Source organism: Trichomycterus rosablanca, chromosome 21, assembly GCF_030014385.1.
Source record: "Trichomycterus rosablanca isolate fTriRos1 chromosome 21, fTriRos1.hap1, whole genome shotgun sequence".
Lineage (NCBI taxonomy): Eukaryota > Metazoa > Chordata > Actinopteri > Siluriformes > Trichomycteridae > Trichomycterus > Trichomycterus rosablanca.
Window position 1 is genome coordinate 7117204 of NC_086008.1, and position 17187 is coordinate 7134390.

Consider the following 17187-nt stretch of genomic DNA (forward strand, 5'->3'; position numbering starts at 1 on the left):
TCCAATGGTTCAAACATTGAATCCTGAAGGCGGTGCCGTGTATCAGGATGACAATGCACCAATACACACAGCAAGACTGGTGAAAGATTGGTTTGATGAACATGAAAGTGAAGTTGAACATCTACCATGGCCTGCACAGTCACCAGATCTAAATATTATTGAGCCACTTTGGGGTGTTTTGGAGAAGCGAGTCAGGAAACGTTTTCCTCCACCAGCATCATGTAGTGACCTGGCCACTATCCTGCAAGAAGAATGGCTTAAAATCCCTCTGACCACTGTGCAGGACTTGTATATGTCATTTCCAAGACGAATTGACGCTGTATTGGCCGCAAAAGGAGGCCCTACACCATACTAATAAATTATTGTGGTCTAAAACCAGGTGTTTCAGTTTCATTGTCCAACCCCTGTACAATGTAGTCCATATAATGCATACACGTTAGTTATTAGTGTAGCATCTGTGCCATATGTACAATATGATTTACAGTTTTATAGTAGGTTTAAGTCTTTACACATACAGTGCCTTGCAAAAGTATTCGGCCCCCTTGAACTTTTCAACCTTTTGCCACATTTCAGGCTTCAAACATAACGATATCAAATTGTAATTTTTTGTGAAGAATCAACAACAAGTGGGACACAATCGTGAAGTGGAACGAAATTTATTGGATATTTAAAAAAAAAATATGAAATAAAAAACTGAAAAGTGGGGCGTGCAATATTATTCAGCCCCCTTGCGTTAATACTTTGTAGCGCCACCTTTTGCTGCGATTACAGCTGCAAGTCGCTTGGGGTATGTCTCTATCAGTTTTGCACATCGAGAGACAGAAATTTTTGCCCATTCTTCCTTGCAAAACAGCTCGAGCTCAGTGAGGTTGGATGGAGAGCGTTTGTGAACAGCAGTTTTCAGCTCTTTCCACAGATTCTCGATGGGATTCAGGTCTGGACTTTGACTTGGCCATTCTAACACCTGGATACGTTTATTTGTGAACCATTCCATTGTAGATTTTGCTTTATGTTTTGGTTCATTGTCTTGTTGGAAGATAAATCTCCGTCCCAGTCTCAGGTCTTTTGCAGACTGCAACAGGTTTTCTTCCAGAATGGTCCTGTATTTGGCTCCATCCATCTTCCCATCAATTTTAACCATCTTCCCTGTCCCTGCTGAAGAAAAGCAGGCCCAAACCATGATGCTGCCACCACCATGTTTGACAGTGGGGATGGTGTGTTCAGGGTGATGAGCTGTGTTGCTTTTACGCCAAACATAACGTTTTGCATTGTGGCCAAAAAGTTCGATTTTGGTTTCATCTGACCAGAGCACCTTCTTCCACATGTTTGGTGTGTCTCCCAGGTGACTTTTTATGGATATCTTTGAGAAATGGCTTTCTTCTTGCCACTCTTCCATAAAGGCCAGATTTGTGCAGTGTACGACTGATTGTGTCCTATGGACAGAGTCTCCCACCTCAGCTGTAGATCTCTGCAGTTCATTCAGAGTGATCATGGGCCTCTTGGCTGCATCTCTGATCAGTCTTCTCCTTGTTTGAGCTGAAATTTTAGAGGGACGGCCGGGTCTTTGTAGATTTGCAGTGGTCTGATACTCCTTCCATTTCAATATGATCGCTTGCACAGTGCTCCTTGAGATGTTTAAAGCTTGGGAAATCTTTTTGTATCCAAATCCGGCTTTAAACTTCTCCACAACAGTATCTCGGACCTGCCTGGTGTGTTCCTTGGTCTTCATGATGCTCTCTGCGCTTTAAACAGAACTCTGAGACTATCACAGAGCAGGTGCATTTATACGGAGACTTGATTACACACAGGTGGATTCTATTTATCACCATCAGTCATTTAGGTCAACATTGGATCATTCAGAGATCCTCACTGAACTTCTGGAGTGAGTTTGCTGCACTGAAAGTAAAGGGGCCGAATAATATTGCACGCCCCACTTTTTAGTTTTTTATTTCTAAAAAAAGTTTAAAATATCCAATAAATTTCGTTCCACTTCACGATTGTGTCCCACTTGTTGTTGATTCTTCACAAAAAATTACAATTTGATATCGTTATGTTTGAAGCCTGAAATGTGGCAAAAGGTTGAAAAGTTCAAGGGGGCCGAATACTTTTGCAAGGCACTGTATCTTCAGTCCAAATAGTCTTTCCAGATTGAAACATTTAAACTGCTTCAATTAAACTGCCCTCATTGGCATTATCGAAACTGTTCTTGCCGTGGATCTGCTTGAGATGTTTGCGCAGTACAGGTTTGTGAGCAAACACCATTTCGCAGTAGTTGCATCGATGCGGTTTGTCTCCACTGTGCAGGTTTAGGTGGTCCAGCAGCGAACACTTCTGTGTGAACGTCTTGCCACAGATCTTGCACTGAAACGGCTTGATCCCAGCATGTACACGCATGTGCCTGTGCAGGTTTCCTTTCTGTGTGAACGTCTTGCCACATAGTAGGCACATGAACAGCTTGTGCATCTTCAGGTGGTTGGCATAGTTCTCCAGCTGCCTGAAAACACGGGCACATTTTGGACACTGGTGGTACCACTGCATGCCTTTGTCGACGCCCCGGGAAAAACTCCAGACATTCTCCTTTCCTGAGCCGCTGGGACCAGGAGGTGAGAAGGAGTAGTCAAGAGCTGCATTGGAGGTCATCTCAGCAGGTCTTGTGTCTACTGTAGAGTTAATAAGCGAGTGCTGGGGTTCTGGGGAACGTAGAGCTGGGGAACGCGACGGGCAACTCTGAAAGCTTTGGGACATCTCCGGTATTCGATCGTCAATAGACTCCACTTTAATGATATTAATAGGGCTTTCCTCTGCTTGACATTTTCCTGAAGGATTCTGAAATATAGTAGAAGATCTTGGATCAATGATCACATCATCATCATTATCGTCATCAATCACTTTGTCTTCCTCTTCTTCATCGTCAAACACTGTCTGAATAATCGGTGCCTCTTGCGGCTGTGTAGTTACAGTGGAAGGCTGATTGGAACAAATTGAGTCTCTGATTTTATTTGGCTTGATAAACTTATTTAAAGCCTGTGTGCACTGCTCCACAATATGGCCCATCTGTAAGAAACTGGCCACAGTTAGATAGTGCACCAGTTCCAGTTCTGGGAACTCAAGTGTCCCTGTATAGCATGAGAGAAGCAGTCTCCGTCCAACCTCTGCATCCTGCAGTGTGGATATCTCCACCTCATGTGAATCCTGGAGAAAAAACTGGTCTCTGAGGAACGGAGAGCCAGCAGCAAATACGACTTTGTGACCGGGAATCTCAACATCATTGATGCGCACAATAACATCACAAAAACGTCTGTCTGTCCGAAGAACGTCCATCTTCTGTAGCATGGAATCGCCAAATGTGGCAAAACTGAACTGCAGAATGACTCCGTCCTGTGCCATCGTTTACCTGAAAAAGATGTACATTAGTCAAGCTGCAACATTTTCAACATCAGCTTACATTATATGCTTGTTTATGTTTTGAAACTTAGTTAACGGGCCCATATTTATTAGTAACTGTCCTGCTGACTTGTAAAACAAGTGATGAATTGTTCTATCAAAAAAGAATTAAGTCAATTGTCAACCCTAGCTAATCTGATTTGTGTGATAATTAAGCATGCATTAAGCTACATTAAGTATGTTAGTGTTTCGAACAGACTAAGGAGGAACTGCAAACCTTTTTAGGGTTGTATATACACAATATATAGCCAAAAGTATTTGGACACCTGACCATTAACTTGTTGCCATCCCATTTCAAAAACAAATGGTATTTGGTTACATTCATGACAGGAACGGTAGTTACTCATTAGTTCATCAGTTCACAAGGTTATATCGAACAGAGTCATGGACAATTTAGTGTCTCCAATTCACCTCACTTGCATGTCTTTGGGCTGTGGGAGGAAACCGGAGCACCTGAAGGAAACCCACACGGACACAGGGAGAACATGCAAACTTCACACAGAAAGGACCCGGACCGCCCAATCTGGGGATCGAACCCAAGACCTTCTTGCTGTGAGGTGACAGTGCTACCCACTTAGCCATGCCGCCCCATTATACTGTAGTATTAAAGCCCATTATAACTAATACCAAACACAAATTCAAGCCACTGAGCTTTAAGGGCCTTGATCGAGGGCCCAAGAGCGGCAGCTTACCAGTGCTGGGGCTTAAACCCTCAACCCTTTGACTCAGTAGTAACAAAGAAATAAACATTACAGGGTTTGTAATATAAAAGCAAATAATGAGAGTGTGTATTGGACATTATGCATCACGCACCCGTTTTCTGGAAAGCTTAATGTATAGTATTAGATTAATAAGATGAGGGGGGTTAACACATTGTGCATAGCAACAGGGCTACTGTCAGTAACTGTATACCTGTAAAGTGCACCTGTATTATAAAACAACGAGTGTAGGTTGTATAATGCCAATATGGACAATAATGAAATAGCTGTTTTAAAGTGTTTTAAATGGAATTGAGTTCTAATGTGTAGAAGAACGAGTGCAACAGTTAAAACTGATTAAATACGGGTGACATATCCACCTAACTCCAGCCATGCAGAAACATAAATAAACAATGCTACGGATTAGCACGCTAGCTGGCCGCGGGAGTTACTGTTTTTGTTATAATTATCACACAGAAACAAATAAATGTTGTTCACGAACCCGATTATGGAAATGAAACATATTAACCAAACACATTAATTAAAGCGCGCTAACCGTTATTCGGGGAGGAATTTCCTTAACGACGGCTACATACAATTCCGCATACTACCATACTAAGTAGTATACTGAAACTACACATACTAGCTAGTACGGTAGTGTGGCCTTACAGACAAACCCGTTGGTCATGTGGTAACGAATAACTGGGCGGTGCCAAACGCCGAACAATAGCGTTCCAAATAAAACTCTACACACTACGTAGGGTACAAATATAGTGTTCATAATCTATAGACCGTTTCAATGAGGGTAAACAATAACAACGCTACTGCGCATGTCTGTTCCTTTCGCCTTGCCGGTAGCGCCATTTTTAAACATCCATCCATCTGTCAACATGACGAGCTCGTACTTTGCGAGTCTCCCGAACACGGAACAAACGCGATATTAGCAGAAATGAATGATAGATCATCAAGTAACTTTACCAGCCCCTTTTGAGGAGAATTTAAGAAGTCAGTGTTTTTCCTCTGACCTAAAACGTTTTCCTGAGGTAACAGACCCAGCCGTGTATCACTACCCTGTTGAAACGGAGTGTGTTTACACCAGAGAGGCAGTGAAAGCACACCGCAGTTTGGAAGCATACAATTAATTATTAAAATCATTATTGTGTCATCTCCCCTTTTGTGTCTGTTGAGCTAAGAGCCATTATAATATGATAAAAATATGACAAACCACAGGGAATTACTTCTCATCTGAATTAGAACATATTAGCTAATGCTAAAACTATTTTTTATAGCCTAACTGGAAATACATGAAATATTTTACAGTAAGCACAACGTATTCATAAATAGTTTATTTACTTTTTGTATTACAAAAGTAGAACCATGTTTCTTTACATGTCATTTAATAATGAAGCTAAGCTAATTAAGCTGTTAATATAATTCCATATAGTGACATTTCCCCAAAATATAGTCCTATACAGTTATGGCTTTTACACCGTATTATAAGGGGAATGTAAACTTTTTAAGGCTTATGTTTATTCTGTACTATTAATACAAATATTAAGCGCCTGCGTATTTTAATACACGTAAGCTAAACGTCAGGGACAAGACACCATGAGAACAGCGTTCAACTGAGTACATTTGTTCACAATATTTATTATGAAATAATATACAGTATATTACATTTATTATAAGAGTTGATGGTGGGTATCCAGCCGTCTCTATTTATAGCAGCAATCCAAGCGTTTCGCTGTGCGTTCTTTTGGAAATCTGTTCACCTTTATTTCTGAAAGCAAGTTTGTACCCGGCCTGAGGGAACATCCGCCAACCGAACAACATGGTCCTAACTTTAATTTAGACATACTGTCAATAAATCAGACCTGAACTAGCGCAAAACAATTGAAGCAGTTGTGGTCAATCGCTGTTGTTCTGAGCGCTGTTTACCACCAAGCGGAAGCGTCTTAGGAACATCTACGTCACTTCCTGGACTCATGAATATTCATTTCAAACGGTCTATAACACGGATAGTTCCGGTCCTAAATTCTGATTGGCTGAGCCGCGTTCGAAGCCGTTGTAAAATCCCCGATATACGCACACACCTATGACCACCTCACATCATTCCATATTAATACGCCACTGAAAAGAAAAAGTACAAACTTGGTTGAACACTATTTTAAGTCATGTACTATACATGGAAATGTCCAGATTAATATAAACAGTAATCGTAATCATTAAGCGGGTGTTTCGTTCAAGAAATAGTGTAATAGTGTTTGTGGAGGAATGTTTATTGCGAATGTTATGTTCGCCCTCATGTTGCCTGGCAACACTGTTAACGGACTACCTGATTTCGCAGAAGAATGCTGTGTTTTTGTAAATTAAAACATTTATAAATTAAACGTTGTTTCTTATTACATTTTATGTAGACCGCCGTTTTATAAAAGCAATAAGCCACTCGAGATCGTGCGTTACTGCTATGATTTTATCACGGGGAAAGACGTTTTAGACACTCCGCTTCGCGTCGTGCCAAAACATCCTTCCCCGTGATAAAATCGCAGTAACGCACGGTCTCTCGTGGCTTATTGTTTTATGATATTTAGCACAAAAGTGAGCGATTTGAAACGCACCCAACAGTACTGCGCTTCATCACGCCTAGTCCGAAATGACGCCCTAATCCCTATTTCCTACACACTACAAAGTGTCTTGTGTTGTTCTCCGCTCATGAGATTTCATCATTTTGACAGCAGTATTTCACAGCAGCTCATTTTAGGATTTCAAGAGTTCGCCAAATATTATTTTTTATGCGTTTAGGCATAAAATATTTAACCCCCTAACTAGTGCACTATTTAATGAATAGTTTTGCGAGTGTTGTTTTTGACACATAGGTTATATTAAACCTGGGTGTCAGCCAGCACACATGCAGGTGGATTGAGGACTTTTTAACAAACCGCCCACAGTCTGTTAGGATGGGGGCCCATCTCTCCCCTGTTCTGACACTGAGTACTGGAGTTCCACAGGGCTGTGTGCTGAGCCCTCTTCTTTACTCCCTCTACACCCATGACTGTACACCAACCCACAGCACAAACTCAATCATCAAGTTTGCAGATGACACCACTGTAATTGGATTAATACAGAATGGAGATGAGTCTGCCTACAGGGAAGAAGTCCTCAAACTGTCAGAATGGTGCTCCATTAACAACCTGGCACTCAACACCTCTAAAACAAAAGAAATGGTCATCAGCTTCAGGAGACAGAGAGAGGAACCTACACCCTTAGACATCGGAGGAAACACAGTAGAGAGAGTGTCTAATTTCAAATTCCTAGGCACACACATCTCCCAGGACCTCACATGGACCACCAACACCACCTTTCTAGTGAAAAAAGCACAGAAGCGGCTCTACTTTTTAAGGACACTAAGAAAGGCCAACCTGTCCAAGCAGCTACTGGTGTCCTTCTATCGCAGCACGGTGGAAAGCATACTCACCCATGGCATTCTGGTGTGGTATGCCAGCTGCTCTGAGGGTAATCAAATCAGCTCAGAGAACCATCAACACTGAGCTGCCTTCACTAGAGAACATTTACAAAACCCGATGCCTGCGTCGGGCCACAAACATCATAAAGGACTCATTTCACCCTTGTTGCAACCTGTTCTCCTTGTTGCCCTCTGGTAGGCGCTATAGGAGTATCAAGGCCCGTACTTCCAGACTCCTGAAAAGCTTTTACCCCTCCGCCATAAAAACACTAAACTATCAAACTTTACATCCTAGGAAATAATGTGCAATTTATAGGGACCGTGCAATAACCTTCTTCTTCTTTTCTTTTCTGGAAAGTTCTTAAAACCACACGTTTATTTCTGTATCTAGATGTGTATATGTTTATTTTGTAAATACATGTGTATATATATGTCTGTGTGTACATACATGTACCGTCAAGGAGATGCTCAAAAATTTCGTTGTGCACTGTGCAATGACAATAAAGGCATTCTATTCTATTCTATTCTATTCTATTCTATTAAATAGCCCCTAAGGTGACATCACCAAAAAAAAAAAAATAATAATTGCATGGCCATGCCTTATTAACTCGTGGGAACGAGATAATTAAGTCGTGGCCACGACTTAATAAGGCGTGGGAATGAGATCGTGGCCACGACTTAAAAAGGTTGAAACTGTTGAATATGGTGTGATCATCTATGGCCATGTACATTCCCCTACAGCATATATCTGATTCTGTATGATTTGTGTAAGCTGTAAAAATAAAAGGATCTTGTTACCACACCTTACTAAGTGGTGGCCACGACTTAATTATCTCGTTCCCATGCCTTATTAAGTGGTGGCCACGACTTAATTATCTCGTTGCCACAAGTTAATAAGGTGTGGCCACGCATTATTTTTTTTTTAGGGGATGTCACCTTAGGGGCTCCGTACATAAGAGAGATGTAAAATGTAATTTTTTATTCACATATGATGTAAATGAAATTGGTGCTAAATAAGATGCATCCTTCCTAAGCACATTTTACAGTTTAACCATTATACAGAAGGGGGCAGTATCATGTAGATCATGTCCACACTTACTGGAAGTCAGTTAGTGGGACAACTAATGAGCCACATGCTACAGTCAGTTTGTAGAAAAAAGTCAATAAATTATAGTCTCTATTGGTGCTATTGGTGCAGCACATCTTAAGAAACCCAGGTTCAAGTCCAGCCTGAGTTTGCTGTGTGTAAAGTTTGACATGATCTCTCAATGTCTGCATGGCTTCCCACAAAAAATATGACAGTAGGTAAACTGGCTATTCTAAAATACCCCTAGGTGTGAGTGTGAATGAGTAAGTAAATGTTGCATCTTGTTCAAAGTGTGTTCCCACCTTTAGCCCAGTGCTCTCAGGATAGTCTGTGTCATCAAAAGCCTGACCAAGATAAAACTGTTAATGAAAATAAAGTATAGAGTAACAGGTCTGCTTAATTACTTTACTTTTATTGAAAGCACATGGTTTAACAACATAGATTTAAGCACCTTCTGCTGTATGCTATGTAGATACAAGTTTACATATTTCATCAATTATATTCATTCTTTCCAACAACTGGCAAATTAAAGTAAGATACTTTTTATTGGTTAATAATTCACTTTTATGTTTAAAATTTCCTATTGATTTTTTTCCCCCTGATTGTTCTAAATCTAACCATATTCTTGGCAACAATACTGTAGGCCTATCTCATATACTATACAGTAGGGGTTACATGGCAATGACAACAACCAGTAAAACAGTGCAAACTAGACCAAACAGTGCAAGGCAACAAGTTCAAGCAAGCCTAGTTTTAAAAGATTGTCATCTTATGCACAACGTTCATGATGTACTGTACATGTCTAGATTACAATTATCTGATTGGACGACAGATATTACTGCCTAAAAGGCTCAATGCCCAAAGGCCAGTTCGATAGTTATTCTGCTTTGTCCTTTGCTGAAACATGAGTCCACTTTGTGCTTTAAGAAATGTTGTGATGAATCCCATGCATAGAAGCATTTCTTCACTTAGAAGAAGTAGGTCATATATTACTTCTTCTATGTAATATTAAGTAATATCTTTATATTTTACTCTTTTACATTTTACATTACTATTTTAAAGCATTTACAGCTAGAGCAAGTACAGTTAAGGCGTCAGCAGGCCAATATTGATCTAAACTCAACTTTTTGTTTAATGTTGAGCACATACAGTTAAGGTAAGAAAATAACATGTACTTAAAGGTACATTTATACCACTCTTGGATTTGTAGAGTATTTTGCAACGTGTTTTAACACATTTTGTCCAAAAAAGATTAGCTACAAGAGGTCCGTTTTTTAAATGCAAGATTTAAATTAGATTCCTAATCCTGATCTAAATTATTCATATTTATGTTTTTCGTGATCTTCACAGCCACTCCCACCCCCAAACTTAAACTAATATTTATGATAATTGTCGTGGTTACACTCATGTATCAGAAGCATGAAGTTTGAATTATTTTTAAATTATTCCATTCTTGCTGTACAATAAAAATGTCCTGATTAAAGGATAACATTTTGTGAGGCAGATAATGGTGCTGTGCTTGTAAGGTTTGTTGCTGTTCATATTCATAACAGCGCTGCATCATGCAGGCCGCAAAGTGGAAAAACTCATGTAAAACTGATTTTTGCCAACTTACTGTCAGTCCAGTACTAAATGATCCTATTCATGATTATGAGGTGACTCAGAAGCACACACAGAAATGTTCATCACATCCAAAGATTTTTCCCATTATACTTGCCTTCAGGGCTGGGAGGGAAGGGAGCAAAACAATTACTCCAATAATTATAAACTTGCTATTGTATCTACTGAAAAAAGTTTAATACATACAAGAATGGGATAGGTAGAGTCTTTCACTCCCAAATCATCACAAAGCAGTGAAATTGGAAACCATTGTGTTTGTGTAGCGAGGCTTGTTTGTTCCCTGTGGTGCCACAGAGCTGTGAGGGTTTCTACCACCAGTACATTGTCGCCTGACTGGTTTCTGTCATGTGACAGAGATAAGAATTGTAACTAATATATTTGATGCATTCTGTATTAACACAAATAATTGTACTTAGTGTATTTAGTTTTAGAACACAATAATTAATCATGTACAGTTCAGTTTAAAAAAGGTATGTACACTTCAGGACTAATAAGATTAAAGACTGAAAGCTCTATTATATAAGATAATATGATACCCTTATCAAAACAAATTCAAGAATGCACTGATTTAAATAAGATAGTGAAAAGGCTATGAAAGCATCCTATTAATCGATTCACATCAAGACAAACGTTCTACAAACTGATGAAAGTAGTGAGCATCCTGCCAATATTACACCAAGAGCCCATTGTGTAATGCTGCTGAAAGTGAAACAGATCTCTGGAATAACAGCAAAAAATCTGTAAAACTGACTAAAATTTGATTGTGTCAAGGAAAAGTTCTTCATTTATTTTGAAAAAACATAGTAGCATGTCTTAATTTAAAGACCACCTGAATATTTCTCTACAAGTATTAAAAACACTTCACTGTGCTTGAAATTGAGAATGTTTTCTTTGCAGATGAAACTAAAGTAACTAAAAATACTAAAAAAAAAAAAAACATTTTTTTTGCAAAAATGTGCAACACTGAATCTAAGAAAACTTTAAGACAGTATGGTGTAATAAAGTAGATTTATTTGACATTGTAAGGTTACTCCAAGTTATCAAAATGTAACTCTTAAACCCACTTAGGTTAGAGGTCATATTTGCACTGATTCCAGAAATACAGACAGTGTAACAAAGCCAAAGATTATAAATTCAGCTTTATAAACATTAGGTTTGAAGACGTCCAGTGTTTGTGCAGAGTATTCCCATGCCAACATGCTGAAATCAATGAGACTTGTTATTGCAAACTGAGTAGTACAAATTTAAATGTCGCCAAAGCAGGACTCATTAATGATCTTCTATCTGCTCCACTTCTTCAACTACTTTGCCATTGACCATTGTCTGGGTGACTACCCTCACGATCTTTCGTTTCCTTACCTCAGGCTCTTCTACAAAATTATTAAAAATAATATGTTAGTGTTAAATATATTAAAACAACATCCTGCACGTGTCAAGAGAACAAATAAATCAAATGTTTAATTTCTTGTTTAACTTACTTTTTGGGGCTGGAATTTCTTTTATTCTGTAAAACACACAACAAGAAAATGAATGTCAAGATTAGGATGGAAAATAGTTGTGGTGATTCATGGTAATTCTAATATGAAATCACATCCATAATACTAGGTATATCTCCATTTTATAGGTTGTTTCACATATGCTTCAATTTCAGAGCCATTTCAGCCTCTAACATAGTTGCCTATAACATTTATAACATTAAGTAATCCACCTATATATGGATTTAATACTTACAGCTCCTCCCCCTCCAGCAGTTTCCTGTAGGTAGCTATCTCCATCTCCAGGTTCTGCTTAACTCGTAGTAGCTGTTCATAGTCAGTTTTATTGCGTTGCATGTCAAGACGTAGCTGCGAGAGTTCGTCCTCTAGCTGTGTCAGTGTACCCTGCAAGTGCTCCATTTCGTATGTGTATTTTTGAGTTGTCTCTGCAAGGTTTCCATCCAAAACACTAACCTGGAATGAACCATAGAATGTGGTTATTTAGCTCAATTTTATACTTGAAATATGATAGAAAATAATTCAGAAACCATACTCTTTCATTAGGGTACAAATAACAGGTAACAAACATGCCAACATTAGGCATTCATCAACATGAGAGAGACAAGAAAATGCACAAAAGATTAGGCAATAGGCAATATGTACTGTTAGAGCAATTTAAGCAGTTCAGTGAGAATTTAAAAAATATGGTGGAATTTGCTTTTCCTGTTTTACCAAAAGTGACAAATTCTGGAGCTGAATGCAGATCGATTACATATATTTAAATATGTTGATAAAAGAAATGATTAAATCAGAAATGTAATATTCACTACTACTACAAAATATGCATAACAGGTCTAGACTATTACAGAGGTCTCAAACAGTCTAGAGGTCTCAAAGCCAAATATGCTCTATAAATAGCTGTATGATTTTCTCTAAAAAATCAAAGTCCAAATAATAAACTAACAGCAAACTCTTTCCAAACATTAAAGTAGAACCAACAGTGTTTTATTACTCAGCTGATGAGTGACTATTACCACAATGGATGAGTTTATAACTGTCATTACATGTGGTATCTCAGTCATTGTTCAATAATCTATCATCCCTGGGTAAACCTGGGTAATTACAGTGTGTGTACATATCATGTCAAACAGCAGATGTGGTAGGCTCCTGCTTCCTGAGTGGCTAAATAAAGTGTATGCATGATCATGACAAGTTTTAATACTGAATAAATGTTTACCATTAAAAAAAACTACCTAAAATAACATTTGGGTTTTAGAGGAATTCTCTACCAAGACTTAAAAGGATAGATACAACACTGTAGCAAAGAATGTATAATGTTACACCATTAAAATTATACATATCAAATAATAAACATTTGTTTATTTATTAAGATTTTAACATTACGTTTTACACTTTGTCAATTTTGTAGCTTCAATTCACCTAACCTACATGTCTTTGGACTTGGGGAGGAAACTGGGGCTCCCAAAGGAAACCCATGCAGACACAGGGAGAACATGCAAACTGCAATGAAACCCAGGACCTTCTCACTGTGAGGCGGCAGTGCTACCCACCGAGCCACCCAAATGATAAATAAGTTTTTATACTAGCTGATTGCCTCTTGCATTGGACATTACTGTGAGATTTCTTAAAAATCTTGATTTGCACTGTCATATTTTCAGTAATTTATAACCAACCATGATATACAAATTTATCATAATATATACAGTTGTGTTAAGTACTATCAGGTCAAGGTCTTTAGGATTACCTGCTTCCGCAGACCGTCCAGCTCCACCTCGAGCCCCTGCAGGAAGCGACGTCTCTCATTCAGCTCGCTCTGAGCACTGCGTAGAGCCTCATTGCTCTCTTTTACCTCTGACTGCAGCATCTCCAGCTGACATGACAACAAAAATGGTGCAGAAATTGACTGAAATCCTCAAACAGTCATAAAGAAGTAGTTTATTTGTGAAACTTGTATGCTGTGGGAATCAAAGCAATGTTTATTCATGTTGACCTTCTTCAGGTACCACATTTCAGCATCCTCCTTGTTCTTGCTGGCAATTCCCTCATATTGAGACCTCAGATCAGCCAAGATGACTCCTAGGTCTGGCCCCTTAGCAGCATCCACCTCTACATTGACCTGCTCATTGGTCAGTCGGGCCTTTAGTGATTTCATGTCCTGTAGAGAGTAAAGAAGATGGTTACTGATGTACAGGGATGATGTACAGGCTTAATAACTGTATAGACTTTGGCATTAGTGATCATAATTACTTTCTACTGAATTGCTACAGTGTTGGAAGGTTGAATGAATTTATGTTAGAACAGCTTTAATAAGACATTCTTTCATGTTTGTCTTATTCTAACATTTAAACTATTCAAGTGTAATGGTGGTAGTTTTAAATTGGTGATCTAAAATCATCAGATTTGTAAAATTCATTGATAGAATTAAAACACTTTCATTGTAAGCAATACGCTAAGAATAAGGTATCCAATGCTCTGTGTGATCTGTATAGAGAACTATAAACTGATGTCATGCTTACTGTGATGAGGCCTAAAGGCTTTATTTGTGGGAACCACACCCACTTGTCCAAACACACCCATCCTTCAGGCCTAACATTTGTGTGTGTGGGTGTGTGTGTGCACTCCTGGCTCTCTAGTTGTCAATGGATACTTTGGGTGTTCCCTTTTACAATCAGCAGCTTCACAGCTGTCTGTGTATAAAAATCACCATCACCTCCTCATAGTTCTTCTTGAGGAAGTAAAGTTCTTCTTTCAGACTCTCCAGGTCTCCTCGGAGGGTTGCAATAATCTGATCATGCTCTTGTTTAGCCCTGCGCAGAGCAACACAGTCCCTCTCTACCGACTGACAAAGAGCTGCCTCGGCCTCCCATCTAAGTAAACAGAAATACATGAGTCACACACATCCAAGAGGGACTTTACCAGGATACACAGTGTGTTTTATTACAGTGTCTTTTATTTTAGACCTGAAGGTTAAATAGTAGATTACATAGAATTATTACCTATTATTATTTACCTCTTGTCTTGTTTTTTATGCATGCTGTCCACAATAACTCCCATAAACAACAAAGTAACACTCCAAACAATGAGAATTATAATGAAAGTGCATGCAACACTTACTTAATCCTGAAGTCATCTGCTGCCAGCTTGGCATTGTCAATTTCAAGCAAAATGCGAGCGTTCTCCAGCGTCTTTTTCCTTACCTAAAAGTGCAAAGGTTTTTTGGTTATTAAGATATTAATGATATTGATGGAAACTAACAGTTAACGGGTCCTTGCTGGTTCTAAAATATCTTGATTTGTATATAATTGCATTTAATCAGTTTAACTAACATGGTAGTAAAATTTAATGTTTTGCTGCCAATTATTGTTTTTCAATGCATTCTTTCTCCAAATAGATTTACTTTAATTAAAAGAAGGATTTTCCTTATTTTTTAGTGTGAGATTAAGCTAATTTACCAAAAGAACTTACTATGACACTTTTTACACATTTTTAATAGGGGTCCTTTTCACAGAAGAGGACACACACAATACTCCTTAATGTGCAGTGATTTGGGTGTTAACCTCGGTTTTTGCTTTTCCCTCTTTTTCAATGTAGGTAAATTACAATCTTTAAACATAACTTTGTTCAGACTGTATCCTCTGTAATGCCTGTTTACATTAGCAGTGATGTATGTATTGAATGTAACATCAGACATTGCATGGACGGGTGGCATATAATCCTCATTCACAACAGGTGTGTCTGATCTATCAACACTGAAATCATTCTTCTTGGTATGTTACCTTCAGCCATGACATAATGTTTGCAAGGTATTATTTTTTGGATCTTGTGGATAAGTTTCAGAAGACTGTAGACTGAGCCTATATTTTTAAACACACAAATTCCTTAAAACAGAAATAAAAAACTTTTTATGCTTTCTGAAATGGATTATGTAGTTAGTAAGATATTAATGATATTGTTGGAAACTAACAGTTAACAGGTGCTTGCAGGTCCTAAAAATATCTTGTTTTGTTAATAATTACAATACAGATCAAAATGTACCATCAATTTTTAATCATTCTTTTAATTTTGGTGCACATGGAAAATACTCCAAGGTCATATGGAGTACCAGCTAAAGGGTGCTTTGTGTACCTCCAGTTGTACTTGTACCACAGTTTAAGAATCACCAGTGTATTCTTTGGCACATAACTTTAAAATAATAATAAACAAAGTAATTTGAAAATCAAAGAGATTAAATCTTGCATGAAAAAGAATGGACTCAAAAGATATAACCACTTTTGAGCTGCTGCTGGCACCAGGAATTGGCTACCTGCTAACTTTTTCTAGAAAAAAGGATACCTGCAGTCATTCTGAGTTCTTAATTTTTCTCACCTACAATTCCCACAATCAAGTTTTACATTATGCTCAAATGCATTACACAGCTATTAATATTGGCTTATTGTACGGAAATAACTAGTTGACAGTATTTATACATTATTTAAAAGATTTAAATATTGGCCCAAACCTCCTGTGCAATAGCACGAGCCTGAGCCAGCATTCCCTCAATGTCATGGCCTTTAGGTGTCCTCTCCAGCATCAGCTGCTTGATCTTCTGCTCCATGTCAGCGTTGGACTTCTCCAGCGAGCGCACCTTACTCAGATATGTGGCCAGTCGGTCATTAAGGCCCTGCATTGTCTCTTTGTCATTGGTGCCATTTAGAGAAAAGCTGCTCAGAATGTTGAGCCCATTGCCCACTGACATGGATCTGGAACGCGAAAGTGTGCTGACTGAGGTGACAGACACCGGTGCTCTAGAGCGACTTCGACTGACTCCATCTCGCAAAGAGCTGCTTGAGAAAGAAGGCTGGCGGCTTGAGTATGTGCGCACAGAGATGCTGGAGGTCATGATTTTATGATGGACAAAATGGAATGCTGATACTGTAGGGAAAAAAGATAAACACAGTGGACTTGCAAGCCACATAAACCATCCACATATTTCATATCACTACTGTATTGCAATAATAGAAGTTTATAAACCTGGTCAGTGTTTTTGTATATTTAGCACATTTTTATTAAAGTAATAATAAATAATTAAATAGGAAAACATGACAATGGAAACTTTGCAGGCAGATTTTACAGACATAAATACATAAATAAAATAAATAAAAAAGTTTACATTGCTAATAAATGTTAGTAGTATAAGGTATTGTACTTACACAGAGGCTTTCCAAATAATGGACACAAACCGGTGTGGCTTAGGCCAGCTTACAACAGGTGTCATTTATATTCATCCAGTCACTCAGGTGACGTAGGGTGGTTTTGCTTGGGCCCTTCCTCCATTTTCATTGGCTGCACCTGGCCAAAGCCGGCCAGTCAGGCTACTTCACAGCTTGCATATTCTGTATT

The 17187-nt window shown here is 38.6% G+C and overlaps 2 protein-coding genes across 2 annotated transcripts; both read right to left on the minus strand.

Annotated features, from left to right (window-relative positions):
• Positions 1-2099: 2099 nt before the first annotated feature.
• Positions 2100-4741, minus strand: zbtb26 (zinc finger and BTB domain containing 26). The gene is made up of 2 exons (XM_063018110.1): positions 4699-4741; positions 2100-3394 (listed from the first exon to the last, which is right to left on the minus strand). The coding sequence occupies exon 2, from the start codon at positions 3385-3387 to the stop codon at positions 2158-2160; it is 1230 nt and encodes a 409-aa protein (XP_062874180.1). The 5' UTR covers positions 3388-3394; positions 4699-4741; the 3' UTR covers positions 2100-2157.
• Positions 4742-11581: 6840 nt separating this feature from the next.
• krt1-c5 (keratin, type 1, gene c5) lies at positions 11582-16687 on the minus strand. The gene is made up of 8 exons (XM_063018303.1): positions 16307-16687; positions 14923-15005; positions 14519-14675; positions 13799-13963; positions 13553-13678; positions 12044-12261; positions 11791-11816; positions 11582-11682 (listed from the first exon to the last, which is right to left on the minus strand). Exons 1-8 carry the CDS (start codon positions 16685-16687, stop codon positions 11582-11584), a joined length of 1257 nt encoding a protein of 418 aa, XP_062874373.1.
• Positions 16688-17187: the final 500 nt, after the last annotated feature.